The 24,461-nt window shown below is 38.9% G+C and overlaps 1 protein-coding gene across 4 annotated transcripts in view; it reads left to right on the top strand.

Annotated features, from left to right (window-relative positions):
• The window catches only part of LOC140228705 (protein phosphatase 1 regulatory subunit 12A-like), a 122,401-nt gene that overhangs the window by 93,380 nt on the left and 4,560 nt on the right, over positions 1-24,461 (top strand). For 3 of the 4 annotated variants that reach the window (XM_072308978.1, XM_072308980.1, XM_072308977.1), the window contains 3 exons: positions 6,906-6,938; positions 22,449-22,498; positions 23,325-23,433. In XM_072308978.1, the coding sequence (XP_072165079.1) occupies positions 6,906-6,938; positions 22,449-22,498; positions 23,325-23,433 (192 nt within the window). The remainder of the gene's footprint in view (positions 1-6,905; positions 6,939-22,448; positions 22,499-23,324; positions 23,434-24,461) is intronic. The other variant, XM_072308979.1, reaches the window with a different exon arrangement.

The raw sequence follows: 24,461 nt of genomic DNA, 5'->3' as shown, positions 1-24,461 counted from the left end.
TCCATATTATTACTCTTTGTAATGTTCTGACTAAATAACTTGGCCATTTCCTAGGATACCACCTCACCATGGCAACATTGCAAACCTCCACAGACTTGAATTTGTAAATGCACAGTGATGATTACATTGTCATATTCTAAAGAGAGGGTATGGAAGTGAAGCCTAGTGCAGTTGCTGTCATTTGTTTTCCGATGTTTCAGCCAAGTGATGAATTAGAGTTGTGTCGAACAAATTATCCTTTGGGGGTTGACATGATGTTTGAAATACCAACATGCATCAGAAGTTTGTAAAAGCAAACATTTTTACAAACTTCCTTCATACCCTTCCCCCCCCCCCCCCCCTATTCAGACCTCTTATTTTATGGTACTGCGCTTGATTGCAGAGATATCAGTTCTGTGCATGACTGAGTATGTGACAAATTTATAGAAGCTGGGAAGTTTTTTGTGATACAAGGCTTCGAATATGTGATTTTTTTTTTTTATCCCTTTTCCACTAAAGTTCCAGAGAGCAGAAAAAAAAAATGAGAGGGAAAAATTAAGCATTTAGTTGTCCAGGAATTCAAACTAAAGTAAATCAGTCCTGTCATCTTAGGGCCAGTTGATTCTGTTGGCACAGACAGGCCATAGAATTATAGTAATGCTGTTGCTATGGTGAAGGCAATGCATTGCCAACAAAGATTTCAACCTACCCAGTAATGTACCTGTATCCCTTATTTCTACCTGGCCTCACGGGCTACCCCAACCTGGAAGCACAATAAAACTAGTGAGCATCATTTTAAGTTTTTGGAACGGATTATCCTTCGAGGAGAAAAAAAAAAAAAAAACAGGGTTAATAAGTTTGAATATGAGGTTACATCCTTGGATGAAATTGAGTAGTGCTATCAGTGTGAATCAGAGTTGACAGTGATGAAAGTAATGCAATGTCATTCTTTAATTTGAATATGAGTGTACAAAGAATCAAAATGAAGCTTTGATGTTACCATATACAGTGAAGGTTAACCATTGCATATAAAGTATTTAAGGGGGGCCTTGTAAAAGTGACTAATTCCTAGCTTTTAGAACTGGTAATTCTGATTATTTTTGAACATGTCACTGCATACAAGTTGCAAGTGAAACATAACTTTTCCTCTGAAAAAAACAAAACAAAAACAAAAACAAAAACACACAAACACAAACAAACTATTTTTGAGAGAACCTGAAAATATCTACACAGTCCTCAGTCCAGTAAGGTCAAGGGAATGGAAGGAACAGTTTTATATCTTTTCTAATGAATTTGAAATCACCTTTATCCTTGTATCATGTATGAATGTCGTGATACAAAGTATCATAATTTTTGAATGTGTGAATTCCAGAAGTCGTAACCATGTTGAATCCCAATAGAATTTATCAAACATGAATATTGAATACAGTTACGTGTGCCAGGAGTTAATCACAAATCAATATTTTGGACAAGCAACTGATTTTTTTTTTTTTTTAAAGGATTAAGAAAATGTATTCAGTTTGCCACTTTTTGGTCACTAAAATTGTTTGTGTCAACACATAAGAAAATGTAGCTACAAAATCCTTACTCAAAAATTAACAGTGGCTTTAAGATAATGAGTCATCAGATAAACTTACCACACTTTTCCCAAGTCACAGCCACATTCTGACATTTACATGAGGAATTAAGCGTTTCCGCTTCGAGGTTTCATCTTGTTGCTTGGGGAACTTGGGGCAGAAAAAAGAAGTTAGTTGTTGTTGCTGTTGTTTTTAATTACCATCACCTGATGCAGACATGTTTCTACCCCCTTTCCCACCCCCCCCCCCCCCATTAGCTCTGTAATATAATGTTGCTTCATGACATTAACCAGTGAATGTGTGTAAGAATCAGACAGATAGAGGAATGGGGGTTGTCATCACTCAGATTAGGTGCTTTTAAAAGCGTCACTCTTCCTTAGCGAGCCTAGCTAATATTGTCTGAAGGTGACACAAGTGTCGGTATTTATAAGTATCTATTAAATGTTATGATCAAAACTACTCTTCAGCTTAAGCCGTCTGTGATGCTCTTTTACTTTCTTTAGATGCTCAGGTATTTTTCTGTCCCCGTTTTGGGTGTTATACATATCATTTCATTGTTTTAAAAATCACTTACATGTCTTGTTTAGCCATGCATATCCTTGATTCTTGAACAGTTCTGTCATCTCTATGACATGACATTGAATTTTTAATATGAGGTAGCCGTACAAGAAATCCTCGCCCACCCACTCCCGCCCCCATAATGTTCTGCGAACTAGGCTCCAAGATGTTACTGTGCATGTTCTTATGCTAAATTGGGATCATTGACATTGCCACCTTGAGTACCATTGTCAACGATGTTCCATTTCCTCTCGCTCTTCACAGCCAGAATATGAACCAGCCATCCTTCCGTTATGGTGTTCAGTAGAAAAGAAAAGAAAAAAATCAAGGTGGCAGAGCCACCCTGCTCAATCCATGTGAAGTTCTCTGAGAATTGATAAGCCATTGAGATGTGCTAAAGAAATGGTTCATTGCAGTGTCCTCATAGCACTGCGTGAAGAGCATGATAATAAAGAACCAGGCAGGGGAGTGTCCTGCTTGTTTGTCTCCGAAGTGACACAATAGCCAGTGTAAAGAAAAGAATAGACGAATAATGCAAACATAACAAGAAGGCTAGACATACCCTCAGTGGAAATCATGTAGCTGCTTTACACGATAAGGGGATTGGGTGGGAGGAGGGCAAAATTGGGATGGGATAGTACCTGGAGTTGCTATGCTTGGCTGCTTCCAGTATATTTTCTGTCTGGTTTAGCACAATACTTTATAAAGTGATTTGTTGAATCATAATATCCTGGTGCTCCATTGTGATATGTGTACTAGCTCTCCATACCAATCACTGCCTTTCAATCCAGGCCTTTGCATGAAGAGACTGGAGAGTTACAGAGATAGAGAAGCAGACAACACAAACAGACTTAAGTCTATTTTTTTCCCCACTTGACCCCAACCCCCCCCCCCCCTTCTAGATCCCCTTTTTTCACACCATTGTGTGCACATTCTTGCCTTAGGGGATTAGGCTGTGTATGTGTGCAGAGCGAAGTATGAAATTTTGCAGCATAATTGTGGGCGATTCTCCCCCTCGCTTTCCATTCGCATGCCTCACCATGCTGCTGTATTATCACAGCTGTGAGAACCGGGCTTGCAAGTTGTAAGGGAATTGTTCGTCGGCCATGGATCGCTGACAGGAGCTTGTCACCTGCGATGTCGGGTCATAGTGCCAGGCAGGACAATCGATGTTGACAAGTGGCGCAAATTTATTTTTAAACAGTCGCCGATATCTATTTGAGGGGAATCGGAGTGTTTCGTGAAGCATCCGTGATGTCAGCTGGGGAGCCTGGATTTGATGAGGCTCTGAAAAGAGTCGACAGAGACTTGTCTTTGCATGCGCCCTTGTTTGAAGTGATTATTTGTCCTGAACACAGCCAGATGAACTGAACAAATATTTCCTCAAGTGGTCTCATGATAGGCAAAAAAAAAATATTCACTGCACTGCCTCCTGTACCAGTTTGGATTCCTTGCAAATGAGTAACACATTTTTATCTGGAGTTCTGTGTCCTGCGGGAGTAATGATCACTCATTGGAAAACTGTCAATCTAAGATAGAGGAGTACCAAAGAATTGATAACTGAATGAACTGCACTTATACAAGGAAGTTCTTCGATGTGCTCCATTATTAAGAAGTTTTTAAGGGTGTCAACTTGTAATGTGAGATATTCATTTCCAGCACCAGTGATTCAGAATTGTTTGTGGAAAATCCTGGGGATGTCATAAAACAGAGTACTGATAACCTATCCTGTTGGTATGTATACCGTGTGTGTGAGTTTTAGCTTTGATTTGGGATGAAAATGTAACAAGGAACCTCAAGCCACTTGAGACCGCACTCAGAGCCACCGAGATTGGGAAATGCCCAGACCAGCCTGATATCAATGACGTGCCGAATGGAGAAGACATAGAGATCATTGTGATAGAAATAGAATATATGGAAGTGATAGGTGAACAGGAGACACAATGATTTCAGTGCGATGATAGGAGACTTCATAATGAGATGAGACTATACATGTCTATGCCAAGCAAAGGAACGGCAGACAGACGTGGTGTGTGCATACAGCCCTGTGTGGAGGAAACTATGGTAGCCCCATGTGTGACCTGTGTCCTTTAATCCTCCTTCAGGGGGTATGGAATGTGGACTTGTTCTTCCAGCGAGGATGATTGAGATTCCATTGCCATCTGCCTCCCATCATCATTGGCCTCATCCTCCCTGCATCATACATGCTGCCGCCACGGCAACCCATCCCCTCGCATCCGAGTGCAGGGAGCATCCCCGCTGCATTAGGTGTATGTGTGTATGAGTGTGTGAGCTCAAAATACAGCCGGCACCATTTCTGATACACAGGGATCCAGCCTTGTTGTTAGTGCGTGTATGCCATATCTTCATATGTGGATTAGCCCCTCATGTGATCTTTGGATTAAGTAATCCATCTGGCTGTCAGATTGAATTCAGCTGACACATTAGGAGGAAGCTACCATCCCCAAGTGCATCTTCATTTGACCCCTCCCATGAGATACATTTCAGTGGGGGAGATTTGCTCTCGCATGATTATTACAACCTCTCGTGTGTTGGAAGTGATCTTGACATTATATTCCTCTCTGTAGATTGTCCATACATTTGTTGAATGGATAGTATGTTTTGATTGATGATCCATCCCATCTTTCAAGGACCAGAGGAGGCTCTGAGATTTCAAGCTGGACTACATCATATGTGCATTTTTTTTTTCCAATCTCTGCTTCAGGGACTCAGATGTGCTGTGTTTCTGCGTGGTGTGGGTTTATTGATTGTATTGATTTGGGCAAATACCCTGCCATGTGTGCGTCATTCTCATGAGTGGCGAGACAGTACCGTGCATCAGGAATTGCCCTCAGTTACGACTGGGTTGTGAAACTGCGCTCACGAGTCATACTTCCTTCATTAGTGGCTTTCATCAATTAGGGCATCTCCTTTAAGAAGCTTTTCCACTGTCGCCTTGGTGACGGATATTGGATTAAACCCTGACTGGATCTCATGTCCACCTCTTGATTTTTATGTGCAATTTTTTGTCTTTTCTTTGTCACACATTAGAGATGCACTGTTGGTTTGTCCAATGTGAGAAGTATACCTAGCAGTGTGTGATTTATCAGTGCTTCCGTACTGTGCAATGCACACGGTTCATCAGGTGTACTGACAAAGTAAAGATACAAGGGCCTCAAGCTGTGTTGCTCTTATGCTGCAATTTGTCCGCCACATTGTTGCACCTGAAACATCTGCATCTGTCAGAGCCCAAGATTGTTGCTGCCAGTCAGTCTCTCCTGAAGTTTACCTTTAGCTCCCTCCCCCCCCCCCCCACACTCACACACACAAACACCAGGTTGTTGTTCCGCGATCTGAACTTGACGCACGTGCACAGGAAATAGGTGTCTTCGCAACCGTAAACCTCCAGTTTCCTTCCAATCTGCGTGGAAGTTGGTGCCCAGGAACCTGCCAATAATTGCCCCACATGTGACTTGCACTGAAGCCTAGCTGTCAGTCACAGCTTGAGACTCAAAGCTTTAATTGACAGGCAGACACAATATTACCTTTCAAGAGAAGCTGGAGGAAAAAGCCCCCAGTGTGTGGCAGTCTGTGTTTCGTCAGGTCATTACTGGAGTGAGAAAATATCATTTACTGCTGACGATATTCATCTGCAATCACTGAGAATACAAAGGATATATATGCGTATTGTGGAGAAGATATCACAGACTTCTGCAGGACATACGTGATAACATACGGCCGCTACATTTTCACGGCTGAGCTTTGCTCCGGGTCACTGCACAAACTTTGATTGCCGCCATGTCGTACGGATCATATAATCGCTATGGATCTGGAGGTAGTTCTTCCTACACACCTGGGAGTGGATCCAGATATGGGTCCGGTGCAGGGAGTCGTTTGGGTTCCACTGGATCTTACACACCATCATCATCATCTGTAAGCATGCTGATGTGTTAAGGCCGTATAGCAAATATGTTATATTTTGTATCTTAGAATACATTGTATCTCTTCTTCTCTAATTTTTTTTTTTTTTTTTGCCTGTATTTGTAATTTATTACTGGGGTTGTTTACATTTGTTCTGGGATTTCACTCATGTTTTTGATACAGCACACCATATCTGATATCCAAGCTGATTTTTAGGGGAAGAAACGATGAAATCAATATGCAAACAAGTTTTTAGTAAAAAAAAAAACACTTCTTGCTCTTCTTTTCATAGAATTTAAAACCCAATCATTGACATAAAAAGCTTGTCTGTATGCTAGCCAACTGTGTGACGCGTTCCCATTGCGCCTGTGTGTGTGTGTGTTTTTGTGTGTGTGTGTGAATTAATGAGGGGGGGGGGAAGGTTGGGTAACCCATGTTCACCATATGGATTGTGACAGAGAAGGAGTATGCATCTACATGTATGAGTGATATGTTTCACAATGATGTGATGGTGGCAGTGATTATGTGTCATATGTTTTATAGAGCAATCACAAAAGGAATGCATTTACTTCTCACAGTTGATCGATATTTCCCCCAAAGAGTTGGGTTTTTTTCTTAATCTGTAAAGATGATAACAACGTCATGTTAGTTTACATTTACCCAGTTCTTTCTGTGTGCTTTAATGATTGTATCGGTTCTTTGGCAGGAACACATGCCTGGCAAGTTAACGTTTTGAGTATCTTGCTAGCTTGACATGGTCTCCATGTGATATTTCCATGGCTGGAATACCATGTCCTCACAATTTCCTCTTCATAAACAACTGACCTGGGACCTCTTTTTGGTCACAACTCTCACCTTTTCTCCCCTCAGGGCCGTCGACCATCACCCCTGTATTCCTCTTATGTAAGCATTCCTTGGGGGAAAACACATTTCCTTACCAAATATTTCTATTTCCATGGTTACCAAGCAATGACATTGTATATTCCATGTTTAGCACCCATCCCATGTTATTTTTTGTTTGTATCACCCATCCCTTTTTCCAGTTGCCACCATCGTTTGTGTATCCGGTGAATATCTCTCATAACATTATCCTCTGCAATGTTAATCACATATAGACATTGAATTGTAACACTAACCAGTCCTGTACTGAACCCTTGTAGTCATATTCATTAGCCAATACTTTTGGAACAAAAATCCGCCGCCATTTAAACTCAGTTTTTGTTTTGAATGATTATTTTGCATGTTTTTGTATCTCTCAGAACGCACAACTTAGTTATGAAGAAAAAGCAAAAAAAAAAAAGAGCAAAAACCAAAACAAAAAAAATAAAGACCCTTAACAATTAGCAAGTACACTGATTCATGGAAAAAAAAAATAAAGATGATAAATATTGTGTTCAAGTGATTAATGCCAGATGGATTGTGTATGATGCTAGCAATTTCCAGCTAGTTTTCTCCTTGTTGTATTTATTCATTCATAGAGGTGTCCTTGTTTATCTGTCCCACACTCAGTGTTCACTCCACACATTGTTAGTGCTGAAACTCACCCCTTTGTACTGTTTAGCCACATTTATATTTGGACCTCCGATTGACTCTATACCACACCACTGAGCTATATTCTGTGCTTACTGTAAAAGTGGATATTTTCGCGCGACTAATTTTTCGCGCTAGGCCGGGTCAGAAGAGTTTCGCGTGTTTTTAATTCCGCGGAATCAAGACATCACGCACAGGAACGTATGGCAAGCAAAAATATTCGCGTGTTTTTATTTTCGCGCTAGTTTCTGGTTGCGCGAAATGCGCGAAAATTTCAACACCGCGAAAATTTCCACTTTTACAGTATTTGATGTTTCAGGATACATTTAGACTCATTTACTTTAGTCTATATGATAATGTGATCATGTCTTTCATTGATATTCTTCCACCATCACACAGAGATAGGAGTTTCACCTTGGTTCAGCATATTCCACAAGCCAATAGATTTACAATACACATTTCAAGCATCCATGATGTAGCCATCTCCAGATCTCTGTTTTACCACATCATAGATGCATTGCTTCATATCTTCAATATATTACTCAGTAGACACAGTACTGTATACGTCATATATTTAGCAAGTCTGATTTTTCGCAAATCAGAACCTACCGACAATTTAACGAGTGGCTAAATTTGCGATCATAGAGTACGGTAATAAATGGATGCACATACATCGCCTCCATGTCAGGATCAGAGTTCATTTCTTGGCTAGGTAAATGTGCAAATAGCAACCGACTTGCAAAATTTGTGAAAATACCCCCCCCCCCCCCCACAAAATATATGGCGTATACAGTACACAGAATACACATGAAGAGAAAGCCATCATGTAAAATTATGTGTATTTTGGCTGTGGTTCATGTATGAGTTAAAGTGAAGTATTCAGCCAAGATTGTCTCTTTCTCTTCACTATGTCTGAATGTTGCATACAAATCATGTCTTGTAATAGCATCTACATTTCTTATGTTCTCAACAGTCACTATTCAGTAGCATAAACGTACTTAGCTTGTCATTGTACCAATCAATGGTTAGTCGATATAAACCCTAAATTGAGCATGATCACATTTTTTACTCTAACTGTGTGTATACTGTATACATTTATCTTGAGCGATTGTGTATGGGTCAGGTAAGTACAGTAGGTATCCCATTATGATAATTGATATGGAGGTGGCATGCATTATTACTGTGACAAGCATAGGTTGATTATGATTGGAAAAATATTCATGTATGCAAGTGTCAAAAGGACTGATTCTGATTGATTGCTAAGTTTTGTCTGTCTAGCATATCTGTCAGTTTTTCAACGGTGTCTGGGTTGTAATAATACACACTCACACTCAATTCAGAAAGGCAGCAGTTTAAAATTTTTGAAGGACCCCAGACTAATAGTTATCAGCAGTGAGTATCAGAATTGTATATTATGAAGGTATGCTCTAGAAATGTAAGATTGATATCAAACCATTATGCCTCATTGCCAACTATAAACAGGATTTCTAAACAAATTATAGGAGCATATCCCAACTCCTGAACGAAGATATGCTCTAGAAATATAAGACTGATATCAAACCATTATACCTCATTGTTATGTCTGAACAAGATTTCTAAACAAATTATATGGGCATATTCCCACTCTTGAATGAAGTGATCTAGAAATGTAAGATTGATATCAGACCATTAAACCGCATTGCCTATCGAAAGTCTGAGAAAGACTTATAAACAAATTTTAGGAGCATATTCCAACTCTGCACAATACAAAGCGCAGGTCAAATGTTAAGTTAGAGAGCAGGATGCGTTTCATGTACCCTCTTGTGGCGAGCGTCACGGTAGCGAAGGTATACCTTTCTGTATTCAGTTACCCCATCCATCCGTGGTAGAGACATCTGTCATACCGAAACGAATATGAGAAACGTTGCCAGCTTCATCCGGAGTTGGTACATGAGAGGACAGGCATCCCTGGTTCAAGGTCAGATTGGGATCAGATGACCCCTTGTCTGGCATTCCAGCATTGGGTATCAGTGCACTTCCTCCTCTACCAGTCAGTCTACGATTGGATGGACTGGATTCATGGGATTAAATGAATGGATCCACAGATCGAAATGAGACGTGTCATTTTAATAAGTAAAATGGAAGCTCGATCTGATTATTCTTTAGATGAATGAATGGATTCACAGATCCAAATTAGATGTGTCATTTAAGTAAATGGAGGCCGATCATAGGATTCAAGCGATAAATGAATGGATCCACAGATCCATACGCGATGTGTCATTTAAGTGAAGGGGGGCTAGATATGTGGATTCATGAGATTTGATCCACAGATTCAGACGAGATGTTTCATTTAAGTGAATGGGGCTAAATACATGGATTCATGAGATAAGTAAATGGATTTACAGACATCCGAACAATATGTGTCATTATAGAGGCGGATCGTAGGATTTGAGAGATGAATAAAATGGATCAACAGATCCAAACAAGATGTGTCATTTAAGTGAATGTGGGCTAGATATGTGGATTCATGAGATAAGTAAATAGATTTACAGATCTCATCCAAACAAAATTTGTCATTTTAGTAAATGTAGGCCAGGTCTGTGGATTCATGAGATAAATGAATGGATCCACAGATCCAAACTAGGTGTACTTTCGTAGAGAATGGAAGGTAAATATGTGAATTCATGAGATAAGTGAATAGATTTACTGCTCCGACAAGATGTAGCATTTATAAGTGAATGGGAGGTAAATGAATGGATTCATGAGATAAGCTAGAAAAGCACTCCGAGAGCGCAGACCTCCGCCAAGCAGTCACATTCCACCGGATCTTGCTCTTCCATAGAGATCAGTGATTTCCACCCACTGAAAAATTGCCCGATTTCCCAGTATAGAAGCCTTTGTTACGTCATAAACCCTCAGATGCGCGGTGCGCCTCGCCCCAGCAGAAACTAGAGCACGCACTTTAGTGCGTGCATGAAAACTTCAAGAATGCGCAGCTTGAACTCCCAAGTTCATTGACCCTACTTGGCAAAATATCGCAAATCCTTCATAAATTCCCCAAAACTTCTTGGATCACTACCAAAAGTTAATCGTTTGTTACTTGTGTCATTCTCAACCTTTTCTGCAAGTTTCATCCAAATCCGTTTTTGAGTTTCTTGAGTTATTTTGCACACGGACGAACAAACAAACGAACGAATGAACAAACCAACGGTAACGAAAACATAACCTCCTCCCTTGGCGGAGGTAATGAATGGATCAGTGAATGACGAAATGAAGCAATAGTAGGTCGGAGCAGCATGTACCGCATATGCAGAGAGATATGAATAGATAAAATAATTGATAGCAGATAGATTCATTAATGACATATAACCTGCAGATAGATACATCTATAGGTTTAGATATGTTTGAAGTCCTTATAAAAGAACAATTCTTGTAGTTATATAAGAGATAACAGGGCTTTTTTTTTTTTTTAATAAAACATGTTAGAAGTTACATAATGATTTTTTATGCATACACTTTGAGTTGCTGCCCCGTAACAAATGCACCTCGCTGTAATACATGAATCATGATACATAAATCATGGTGAAATCTAAAATGAGGATATACCTCTGTTCATGTGGAATTGTGATATCATGATGTAACAGGTAACAAGATGCTTGTTGTATCTATCTATGGGCTTTGTCAGGTGTACTACTATATATCTTGCAATATATTGCAGTATACATCAAGAGACTAGCAGTAGGGGAGGATAGGGGCTGTCTGTGCATGGGAGCGACATTTTCATTTGAGTCAGAAGTCAGAGAAACATGTGAAAATCATCACAATTACCCCTCTCAAGTAGGAGTCACTATTCTTTCCTGTCAAAGGACGTGCATGGTGCGACATGGTGTACCCTTGAATGGTGGCGGCACGAAGTAGGCCAGTACAATGATGAGCATGTGGCACACACATACACTTGTCGCGGGGTGACAGGTATGCCGGAGTGTACCCTGTGTTGCTCTCCAGGTGCTGGTGTAACTTGCAATACACTAGTTTGAAGGTTATGCATTTGTTCAAGTGTTTGTAGATTGGGAGTCATTATTATGATAGCTGTATGGAGAGAGCTTGGGTAGGAATGTGGCCATTGTTAGCTCTTGCCTTGTCCTTGGGGTCTTGTTCAGGCCTCATTTTCCCTGTAAAATATATGTTTTTTTTTTAATGTAAAAAGAGTTTCCTGTTCTTCAGACTGTTGAGACCGATATAAAAGGGAAGTTGATCCCCAGATCACAATTGAGTTGGGGGCGAGAGATAGAAAGACCGGCAACACGTGGTCGGACCGTAGCAAAAGTCTGGGATTTCAGAGAATCATGGTTTCAAAGCAACTATGGCCAACAATTTAGGAAGACTCTTCTTAATCGTAAGTATCATTGATCAGGGCCTATAAGCAGCATCTCCATCAATTGAATTACTTACCGGATACTGGTAACAGAATGTGAATCATATCACATCTAATGTTGCTTGTGCAGATAGTGTGCAGTGTGGGTTTTCTGGGATAACAGGCAATAAACACACATAGTCATCTTTCTCAATACATGCCAAGGTATGTGGAAACCTTTTAGAAGAAGATTAGATGAGATTAGATTATGAGAGGTTTATCCCAGATGTGATGCTCACAATTATTGGAGTCTCATGAGATATCATAGGGGGCAAATGAATGAGCCATTCAGTTTATTCACGTATTGTGCAGTATGAAGATTAGTTCTAGATACTTCTTTTCTTCAGCTCCGTTCGTTAAGTTGAATCTAAAATTATCAGCTCCACAGTTTTCAGGCAGAAAATCTGTTTTTGTTTTTGTTTGTGTTTTTTGTTTTGTTTTGTTTTGTTTTGTTTTTTGCATGGAGTCCCTTGGTAGTGTTCCCTTTTAGGGTTCCATCACCCCTCATGGTTTTCAACAGATTTTATTTTATTTAGTTCCCCAGTGGAAAACTTAACTTTCAGTAATCTTCAAGAGCTCATTTGCTCTGCAATACTCCAACAATAATGTTATGCTTCTACAGCTACAGATATTTATGTGCCATTTCACTCAAATGGAAACTTGCACACTTCAGTATATCAAGAGGAGTGTAATTTCAGGATAGCACATTAGATTGTTTTGATACATAATCTCTGTTCCCATTTGTGATTTGTAGTTGAAGAGTGATGCATAAGCTCTTCAAAGGGCTGGTCCAAAATAAATGTTTTCAGATTATATTTGGCACTAATCCTGATTTTGAGTCAGCTATATGCCATGAAACTTTCGTTATCTGTGAGTTGGAAATGAAATAAACTATTTTGGTAGAAGCAATCAAGTGTTCTTCAGGTACAGTTTAGATTTATTTTGAACTATGTCTGTGCCAGAACTAACATCATGAGAGCACAGCTGAACCATTATGGGGGATGGGGGGGGGGGGGAGAAGGGGGAAAGGGATGCCTTCTTTGTATCATTGATATTCTCATGACATTGTGTCATTGCAAAATCAGTTCCCATACTGGATCATCTGAACTGCTTTTATTCATCTTCCAATCAAATGATTCCCACCACCAATGATTTATAAACTGAAGAAAGCGATCATTTCTAATTATTCAGTTGGATGTCGTGACTGGAGCCTTCCTTGATTGTGTGTGTATGTGTGTCCCATGAAATACTCAATGCCCCTTCTTTCAGTCAAATTTGTCCTCCCATTGTGGCGAACACACGCATCCCTTGTTCATTCTACAAATTAATCAAACACTGACCATGCAATAACCAAATATTTGCACCCTGTGAAGACTTCTGCACATAGTCTCTGTTGGTGGTGCTGTTGAATTAGTTGTCAGTCAGAGAAGGGCCGGGGGGGGGGGGGGGGGGGGGGTATTTGTTTGCCATTGTTTGCGTATTTTTTTTGAGGAAAAGGAATATCTTGTAATAAAATGATACCATTTGGGTTGCTGTTGCTCAACAGCCCACTTGCACCACTATCTCTAGACATTGTGTGTGTGTATGCGTGTGTGTGTTTGTTTCTGTGTGTTTGTGTGTGTGTGTGTTGGGGGGGGGGTAAGGGTTTGGAAGAAGGAATTTGTATTCTTTTGAGGAAGTCAACATCACAAATGCATGCCCTTAAAGGGACTGTACAGTACTGGTTGAGGTGGGGATTCAGGTTTATAACATTCCTAAGTGAGATAATGAGAAACCTCTTATGCAAAAGCATGTAATTTTAAGAAGGACTCAACGTTTATTTGATGAAAATTGGTTTTCAAATGGCTGAGATATCCAAAAAAGTGATAATAATAAAAGGCGACAGGCCACGCCTTTTATTAGGATCTCTTTGTTTCACCTTGTTTTTGCCTATCTCGGGCATATCAAAACCGATTTTCATCAAATAAACTTTTGATACCCCTTAGAATTGCATGCTCTTTGACATCTTATAGACTGGTTTCTGAATATCTCGCAAAACGTTAAGAGCTAAATCCTCACCTCGACCAGAACTGTATAGTCCCTTTAAAGTAAGAGTATGCCATTAATTCGTGCTCTGCAAATTTTGCGACCATGAAAAGAACGGAATTGCCGTGGTGTCCATTATATCCTGCTGTTGCCACCCATGTACACACAACAGGGCTCTTCACCACAATTGCTCGTTAAAATGGGTGATCGTGAAAACGGCAGTGATAATAATGACTTTGGCACCATTCAGCTAAAACCATGTGCACAGGTTTCGACGCTCGTCATTTTGATACCACCTTGATATGGTGTAGTCATTCATAAGTAGGATTTTAATCATTTGTTTTTACATGCAATGGGTCAAGGAGACCACATGCTTTCCCAAATTTAATCCAAGTCATGCTCTTAATTTTGAGACGTTTCTATAGAGCAGCAAAGATGGCATTCAGTTTTATGTAAAAAATTAGGCAAACTTCAAATTTGTGTGTGCTTTTCCTTTTTATTCTACATGGAAAGCACAGTTGATTCAGTAGGGTCCTCAAATTTGTTCAAGGCCTTTTATACAAAACTAGATATTCATCTTCTAGCTGTGGAATGTTTTAAATGCAAATATTGCTACAGATAGCTACCAGACTGTGTGTTAGCTTTGCGTATCACCAGAGAACATTACCAAGGATACAAATTTGATACAGCATAGAACCGGTGCACAGCGCATCAGCTGTAGTTGTAGGCTACTGTCAGTGGTGGCATTGCTTCATTGCCTTATATAGAGTGCCAGGGGGCCCCCTTCCCACTCAGTACCTGGACAGGTCTTCTAGTCTCGCCCGCAGACCTTTGAACCATCAATAAATTGGTCCCTAGTGCACTCCTGTGCATGACAGCATCTGTAGGGGCATGTGGATTTGGCTGAAGATGCTGTCAAGATGTGGGAAAAGACAGTTTTAAGAGTCATTGTTATACTCCCTGGATCTGGTTTTTAAATTCCTGAAGAGGATGTTTACTTCTATGAGTGCAGAACAACTTTTTCATTATCAGTAACAATGCTTAGCACTCGTAAATGAAATAATTATTATATTGACTGTCTTCCCTTTTCACTTCTTCCTCCCTCCCCCAAAATAAACAAACAAATGTTTGCACATTTTTTGTAACAAAGAAAAGAGCTCTGTAAACTAGATTATTATTAATGTTTGCTTAAATCATCTAAGTCTATTTCATGATTAACGATTTCAAACTTTTAGTCTTGAAAGTGGTGTATGATACCCCTCCCCCTTTCTCAAAGAAAACTTTATATTTGTGTAATTAGAAGCCTGAGAAGGCTTAGACTAGAGATTAAGCCTGACTGGCAATGTTGCTGTCAAAGTAAAGTCACAGAGGGGAACAGGATTTTACACATTGACATTTATTTTGTTGTTGATGACAGATATGAGTAATGATATAATTACGCAAAATTTTGTCTGAAAAGGAAAACTTGCTTGTCGTGGATGTAAAGCCAATCCATCAATAGCTGAAATTCAATTGTTATGACTTTATTGCAGTGTATTTCATAAAGTACTGAATGAACACAAATATTTATGACTGAAGTCTCTAAAGATGTAATTTATTTTCTTTTGGTTGTGAAATAAGAAAATAAAAATGATGCCTCAAGAAACTTCCAACTCTGATTGAATTCATGACAGCCAGTTGCTTAGATGATTTTATCAGCTATTAGTCTTGAAAATTGGCCTTACCAGTGTTCTGTTGAGTGCAGTTTATTTCGAGTGCTTTATCAACCAGCAGCCTGAAGCAGACATTCAATTCTACTTTCTTATTGGTGCCTTGTAATTATACATTCGACTTCAGTAAACAAGCCTTTTCTTGCAAATATTTCATAACTGCTTGACAGAAGAGTGTTTTCAAGGGCTTGATATCTATGTTTTGGTTTGTCTGTTCTTCTGTTTCAGTTTGTTTTGGGGCTGTTTTTGTCGTCGTCGTTTTTTGTTTTATATTAACCTAGTGGTAGCAAGACAACACTTAAACCAGCTACTCGAGACACATGCTTTCCAAGCAGGCATGTCTACAGTCTAAACGTGACAGGCAGGTAGTGAGCATTATAAAGTAGGGCGTATAGGGGGTTAAATAGCCCTGGAAGGCCGGTAGCTTTTGATTGGAGGGGTGAGCTATTTGGCGCGTCGGCACGTTCCCCACAGGTGCCACATCGCAGGGACGGCTAATCCCTCTAGCTAACACCCTCTCTCCCAGCTACTGAGACTAGCTATGCCGCAAGGCCAAATGAGATATAATAGGGTATAATGAGGATTTTCTGACCTAAGCTGCCTACTTAGAGCTCACTCAATCTTCCAGCAATTACAGCGATTGACGTAAGGAATAAGTTGCTATTTTTGTTAATTCCTTCTTTAAAAAGGAATGCAAATGACTCGTATTTGATGTATGTTATGGTGAAATACCTTTCCATCAGATTTTCTGTTGTGATTTATCATGCAGTGGGATTATAAATTAAGTTTTTGCCATTTTATTTGTCTCAGGAACTTAAAGTACAAGACTCGCAGTATGTGCAAATACAAAATTGTTAGATAGGAAAGTACATTTTCACATATCTACATGATGTCAATGACTAATGCCATCCTGGCTGTTGCTATGGTAACGTATGCTGTGAGTTTAAACTTTAAAGGTAGTGGAAAAAAATACTGCATCAATATGACTGAGTGAAATGATCAGAAAATCAGACTAGGATGAACCTTTTCAGACAGGGAGCACTGGCAGTCACAGACTGGTGATCAGTTATCTGTCGGGCATTTGTGGTATGCGGAATACCCTGTTGCACTCAAGATGTGACGCACAGTCTCTGCTGGTGGGCATTCTCGCATTAAAGGGGACATGCAATTGTTGCGAGCAGTGGACATGGCAAAGGAAGTACAAGACTTGTCCCATAGCTGTTAGCATACCAGCGATATTAACCCTTCTGGCCCAATGTGGCCTTTGCTCCTGTAGTGGACTATGATCTAGCTGCTGAACCAATAAATTGAATAGTTATTACCTGGAAGTATGTGAATTCTTATCATTGATATAGATAACAATAGACATGAACACACAGACACTCTTCCCTCTTGAGACAGTTAATTTGTCAATTTGAAATCATCTTGCCCTCATACACAGATAGGAGTGTCTTCTCAAGACAGTTTTCTTCACTATCTGAAATCATGTAGCCATGCAGGAGCAACATTTATGCATTCATACACACTTGCATTTGCATGCCTATCTACAGTTGGGCACATGCTTTCAACACAAAGTGTCATAGACAACATAAATATGGATGTATGTGTCTGATAATTGCTCTTTACAGAATGTAGTCAGTGGCATGGTACTAAATGCTCATTTAGCCGAGAATGGAATGCAGTCCATTTGATGGGCAAACTCTAAAGTCTATTAGTAAACAAATTGTGTTTCCTCGTTGTATTGCTGTTGAGACTATCTCACTACAGCTCTTGTGGCATCAAGTAGCTTTGCTAATTTTGTTTTTTTTTTTATTATCTTTAGAATCAGTTAAAGGGACTGTACAGACTGGTTGAGGTGGGGATTCATGTTTTGAACATTCATAAGTTAGATAATGAGAAGCCTCTTATGAAATATGAAAGAGCATGTAATTTAACGAAGGATTCAACGTTTATTTGATGAAAATTGGTTTTCAAATGGCTGAGATATCCAAAAAAGTGCTAATAATAAAAGGCGACATGCGACAACTTTATTAGGATCTCTTTGTTTCACCTTGTTTTTGGATATCTCAGCCATTTCAAAACTGATTTTCATCGAATAAACTTTTGATACCCCTTAGAACTGCATGCTCTTTGACATTTCATAGAGTGGTTTATGAATATCTCACACAACGTTAAAAGCTAAATCCTCACCTCGACCAGAACTGTACACACCCTTTAAAGCAGTATGATCAGCAGATGGTCAAGTACAGTGTCACGTTTTGTTGATGCATCAGGTTAAAAATGTTGCACATTTAATCTGTCTGGGTCAGATGAAATTTCGTTAAGGAAACATACATTGTAGATTCAGTAGACTACTAAGTAAAAATTATGTCAAGACACAGTTGATTTTCTCCGGAGGTTTACCTGAACTCTCACCATTGACAAGCTGTCAGTTGGTTGTGACAACATAGTTTAGATCAGTTACATGGTCTTTTGTGAGACCTTACACTCTACAGGCATCTTTATTTCCTGTCTTTTGAAGTGGGGGTTTATATTTTTTAATACCAAAAGCACTTTCTCATCCTGTATGTGTTGACACAACTCTCACATCATGATGCCCATTATGCATTGTTCAGCTCATATCAGTTACTTGTCATTCACTGTATTAGAGGGATATCTGCTCCAGAGTTTTTAGTCTGGTGTAAACTTGTATTGCTCTTCAAGTGCAGACTGGTGCTTCATGTTAAAAGGCATTGCAGAGGAGTAGATTGTTTTACACTTCCTTAACAGATTAACAAATTATGTGTCATGATTACATTAAATGGGATTTGGATACTTTGGTGCTTCAGTCAAAAGGCATTTGGGAGGAGTGGACTGTTTTTGTACCTCCTTGAAATATTCACAAATGATGGGTCATAATAACGTTTATGGGAATTGCAGACTTGACCTCTGAAAATGCATGCAAAGTCACTGATCAAAATCACCTTCAATGTAAAAAAAAATTGTCTCACATATATGGGAAAGTAATGGTTATTGCCAATTTCCTAAATGTTGTTTACTGCGCAGGGAGTCTTGGTACAAAATGAGACATTTGCTATGAAGGTTACAACAAGAGAAGGTTGTCACCAGTTTTATACATGATACTTCTGGGTTATGCAGTGTGTCAAGTTAGAATCATTTCAAGACTGCATATGCTGATTTTGTTGTTGTTTTTATGGCAGTGCTCATTTTTCTTGAGGGAGTCTGTTTTACATGCACTGGTCCAGACTGTTGCTTCCTACTTGGGAAATACAGAGAGAGGGATCTTTGTTATTTTTACTTTCTTGTATTTTTGTCTAATTGTGTTTTAATATACAACATCCATTTAGCTATAATTATGTGTTCTGTTCTTAAAAAAAAAAAAAAAATGTGCTGATCTTTGTAAAAGTAATCCTTGTCTGTGAAATACATTTTCTTGAACAAAAACAAATGCGAAGCATGTGAAGATCATGCAAAGCAAAATAGTGAAATGTTTTCATCAGAACCATTTCAGTGTTGATCATTTTCTTCAGTACAGGTGAAATAGCATTTCTTAGAATGTTTCCAGTCTACCCAGGTGTTTCCCCCAGATGAATTACTCAAATGCGTCATCAGTCTGTGTGGGGTTTTTCATGTGTCATTGTGCAACCATTCAGTCTATTGTCCCTTCTACCCAGACACAGTTAGCTGAATCTTTCTCATTGATGTTGCTGAGATTTTATCCTTATTACAGGTATATGGATCTAGCTAGAGGTTTTATATAAGGTCTTGGTGTTTGGGGTTTGGGTGCTGTTATTGTGTTGACTGTGAATTCATGAATAAGTTTCGCTAGTGCACAGCAAATACACACATGTGTACATTCTCATTATGCACACAATATTCATTGTAAAGATGCTCCTCAGATGTGAGAAAAAAAATGCATCCTTGAAATAAGCACAGTTTCTATATAATCTGCATTCAAATTATGTCCTGTTGGCAAGATGACGAGAACTATACTAGATGAACATGGAAAGAGAGGAGATATCTTTGAGAGGAAATAATATCGCATTGTCATTTGTATATATGTGTATTTTTACAATACTGCAACCAAAAGTGTGACATTGTACTACAAATTAAATTCCACTAGAATGACCTCAAAATAAGCTTCATTTTAATGAATAGTGACTTCTTGATATTCAGGGTTGTACAGAGAGATAGTGCACAAAAAAGCTCTGTAAAAAATTAAATCAGAAAAATGTTATTTTGTGTACATTCCTATAGGGAAATCCATTGAAAATGCTTGGTGTCCTATGTAACATCCGTGCACAGAATATTGAAAATAATTTTAAACACATATATTGTTGATCACAAAATATTTATAAACTTGATTTGTTAATAATGTAACTAATGTATTGTGATAACAGTGCAGAATTTTAGTGTTTGTACTTATTTAGGCATTTTCCAAATATGCATAACGCGTGTCGCAACGCGCGTCGCGATTGGACACTAAAGAGAAAGAGGCAAATAGTTTCTTCCCAAATATTTTATATAATTTATATTCTTTTCTTTTGGATACCTATCCTGGAAAGGAACTCAGAAAAATCAGAAAGGCCAGTAAATAGTATTGGAAATGTACAAAATAAAAGATCAAATCTTCTTGTGTAACGGTGGTTACATTGGACACCAAAAAATTGCTGATTTACCATTGTTAATTTTGACATAAAGATGTAAATATTTTGGAACAAAAGTCACATATTTTTCATCCCCCATTGAGCTCATTAAAACAGCAAAAATGCATTGATTTTCAGAATTCCGATCAACCTTTTCTAGGATCTCTGTGTAACGGTTGTCGCGTGGACACCAAGCGTAACACGCGTTACGCACTGTTTATAATGGCATTTTAGGAATGAAAAAGGTTTATTAACAGGATTTTCTTTACATGTCATTCCAAATAGGCATGTTCTGGAATAAGATCAGTCAAAAACACTTATAGAAATATATAATTTAGTTGAGTATGATGCATTTGATCTCAGGGGTACTAATCATGTCACAAATTTGGTGTCCTAAAATGGCCAATTTTTAAGGCATATTGTTTAAAATATACATGAAAAATGTAAGGTTTCATATGATTTTATCTCCACTGTCTCTCATATATGTGGGCTACATATCCTGAAAGTTTGAAGTCTTAATTATGTTTAATTTTTGAATTAGGGCTAATCAAACTTAATCACCTTAAATCTCTGCAGTATTGTAAAAATACACATATATGTATATTTTCCTATTACCCACTGAGAGTCATCTAACATTTCTCCTGGAAGATTTTGTTGACCGAATTTCCCAAGACATAATTACAAGGCTTCAATGTGGTTGATCAAAGTGTGTAATTGGTATAGCCAGCATCTCTGCCGTTGGTTGAACAGAGATGGTAGTTTGCCCATTGGTACTGAATACACTATGTAGTAAGGTTGCAGGTATGCATGGGTAAGCCTCAAGAATTCAAAATTAGGGTTAGTGATATGGCTGCATTCACACATTTAAAGAGTCTGACTTTTGTTGCCCATGGCCCAAGATTTGATGACATGGGCATATCTATTGCAAGGAATACCTTCAAAAAATCAACAAAACTAACCCTAGACTTGTGGAGAGCTGTGAACAGTCTGTGAAAGATGATGCAACTCTTCCACACCCCGACAATTACTGCCACTTCTCACTTCTCTAATCCTGCATCCGAGTTCTTTGTCTGTAACTCTGTATAGCCACATCCAATTCCTTGTTGGTTGCTTGTGTGTATCATTATGTTTGTGAATGTCTGTGATTCTGAGCAGCTCCCAATCAGAAAAGAAAGGTACACCTGTGAAGCACTGTGTAAACTTTTAGATTTAAGACAAAAAATGTAATACCCCCCCCCCACCTCACCCCCAAGTAAGATAGCTAAGTCATTGTGCATGCAAGACATTTGATTCATTTTGAAAATGCCATTGACTTCCATAAATTGCAAATCTAGACATGTATGCCAATGATGACTCACAAATGAAAGAAAAATGACACGGTACGTACACACCAACAATGAGAACTAAATTATTTCGTACAGTCCTGCATTATGAAGCAATGGCACAGGTAACATGAGCTGAAATAATTCATCTTCAGTCAGATGTGTAAATAAGAAGCATGAAGACAGGAAGGCATTGCTTAAATAGAGAGTCCTTGGCCCCACTTCATAAAAGACGTTAGGATGGCAACTCTCCAGAATAGCAACTTCTCATAGCAACAGCCAATCAGGAAGCTGGATTTCTGTTGTTACCGTCACACTTGTCATTCCAGCAAGATTTGCTATCATAGCAACTTTTTATGAAATAGGGCCCTGGATTCTGCCTCTTAACCCGTTGAGGACGAGTCCCGAGTATACTCGGGCAGGTGTCTATGGGAAATCTGTGTTGTAGCAAAATCAGTCCGTCCTCAACGGGTTAATAATAACCTCTCAAAATGGAAGTACCCCTCTTATTCCAAATTGACTGCAAGATGCCTCAGGCAGTCAAGTAGATTTGAGGGGACATTTTTATAGCTATCCATAAATCCTGGAAGATGGGTTATGTAATAGTCTTGACCAATATCAAGAGCGACAGCTCATAATGGATGTCCACCACTGTCGACTGACAAAATATGGCATTTTAAATCCAGTGATGACTGTACTGTGTTTGTAGATGAGTTGCAAGATCAGAAGTGAAAGGTATCTCATATTTGTGATTAACTTTTTTCCTCTGTCATTTTTGTTCCCCTCAGACAAGCGACCGCTCCACCAGACCATCATCAACTTCTTCAGTAGGAAGCAGGTATTTATCAAAAGGATTAACGCATGTTTTTATCTTACTGATTTGATTTGGTATTCACTGATAATCAAGGATAATGTGAATTGTCATTAAAAGACACCCAGATGAACTGATCAAAAGAACTGACCTAGATTGATCAAAAGCTAGACATCTTGCATGAAAAGGGAAGAGAATATATTTAGTCTGTAAAATGAAAAAAAAAAGGTATAACACCAAAATATGAGTTTAATACCAATATATTTTTATCTTATTTTCATTTTTAAGAGAGCAGGAACTGTCCAGATATGGTCATGTAAAAAATAATAGAATAAAACACCTTGGAATTATGGGATTGTTTCCAGTTTGTAACCTTCTTTATGATACTTCTCAGGTCAAACTCCTTAACAAGAGAGTTTTGCTGGCAGTTATATGCTTTCATATATAGAGTGTTTTGGTTCCTCTGTCTACTCATGTAACATTCCCGAAGTGAGGTTGATTTGTTGTGTATTGAAGGACTGTACGGGAGGATGAGTGAAAAGTCTTGTGTGAGATAAGTGATAATTCTTGCCCCGTAATTAAAGCTGATCCCCACAAGTGGATGTCTCTTCCACTGGGCCAAGTTTGCTATTTTGAGATTCCCATTTTAATGCCAAATTAAATTAACTAGATAGCATTTGAAAAGGTCAATGTTTCTCCACTTTCGTTCCCGGCAAAGCTCTCATTGGGGCAAATCATGCCCAGTCATAGGAGAATGTACGTAATGTTGTCCAATGTGCTCTTGCGCATGTGGATTTCGCCGTACAAACAAGTCAGTCATGAATGGAGCCTTTCCCTCTCCCTTGTCGCCCAGGTATGGTGATTCCTCTTCTTCGGTGCTGGACAGGTCTCGGGGAGGCTCGGAACGAAACCAAGTCTCATCGAGAGCTAGCTCTGCCCAACCTTGTCCCTCTTGCAAGAAGGTGAGTCTTATCGTGTGCAATTCTATTTTATCAGAGTTTTTTTTATACTTCATGCAAACTTACAAGCCAGTCATTGCTTCTCTCCATATTCTTTCCCCCTTTTTTTTTTTTTTTTTTTGGGGGGGGGGGGCCTCTTGTACATTAAGGACCCCTTATTTGAGAGTAAATTCTCAGCAATTCAATCCATGTTTGAAGTTACACAAACTGGTTCAAACAAGGGAAGTGAAACTAAATGGAGTAAGTGTTCTTTTTCACTGCATAATTGCTGCAAAGTTTTATGTAGCATGCAGGACATGCTCCTTGATACTTGATGTATGATATATATATTTTGTTGATTTAGCAGAAAGGGGGAGGGTTGCTCCTATTTACAGTAAGTGATTTTTCACTTTGTTCATCATTGTACTGTTTTGCTGTTTCTTTTGGTGACACAGGATTATTGAAATTTAGCTTTCATAGTTGTCAGTGTACAAGAAAGTACTTTTGGATTAAATAAAATAGAAATTCTTGCTGTACGGGCAAGGAGTGATGTACAAACTACTTTGTAGCTACATTCACAATAACTCTGTAGTCTCACCTTGCTGTATATGTTTACATGCTTTGTTCTTTGGCATAAAACATTTCGTCAGCTGATTGAATGAACACAGTTTAAGCATGGAAACTTTGTCAAAGGTCGCAAAGTGCATAGTCACATATTTCCTGTGACTCAGAACTAGGTGATGCATGTTTTTGTCAAACACCAATGCTTGTGTAGTTTACTTCTTTCCAATAATGTACTGCATTGCAACTGATTGACAGATTGCCCTACATTGACGTAAATAAGCACTGAATTGACCAGTGTTTTAGTAGTAGCCATGATAAAAATCATGGGCGTACATACTCGAGCAGGATTCAAACCTACGACCTCCTGATCACCGGACAGGCATCATCTCCACTAGACCACCGAGCTTTCGCCCGACAGCAAGTGTTGGTTCTAATCCTTATAGCATGTAGCGGGTACTGCTACATGTCGATGTAGGGCAATTTGTCAA

Source organism: Diadema setosum, chromosome 5 (assembly GCF_964275005.1).
Source record: "Diadema setosum chromosome 5, eeDiaSeto1, whole genome shotgun sequence".
Taxonomy (NCBI): domain Eukaryota; kingdom Metazoa; phylum Echinodermata; class Echinoidea; order Diadematoida; family Diadematidae; genus Diadema; species Diadema setosum.
This window is presented reverse-complemented; position numbering and strand designations above follow the sequence as displayed.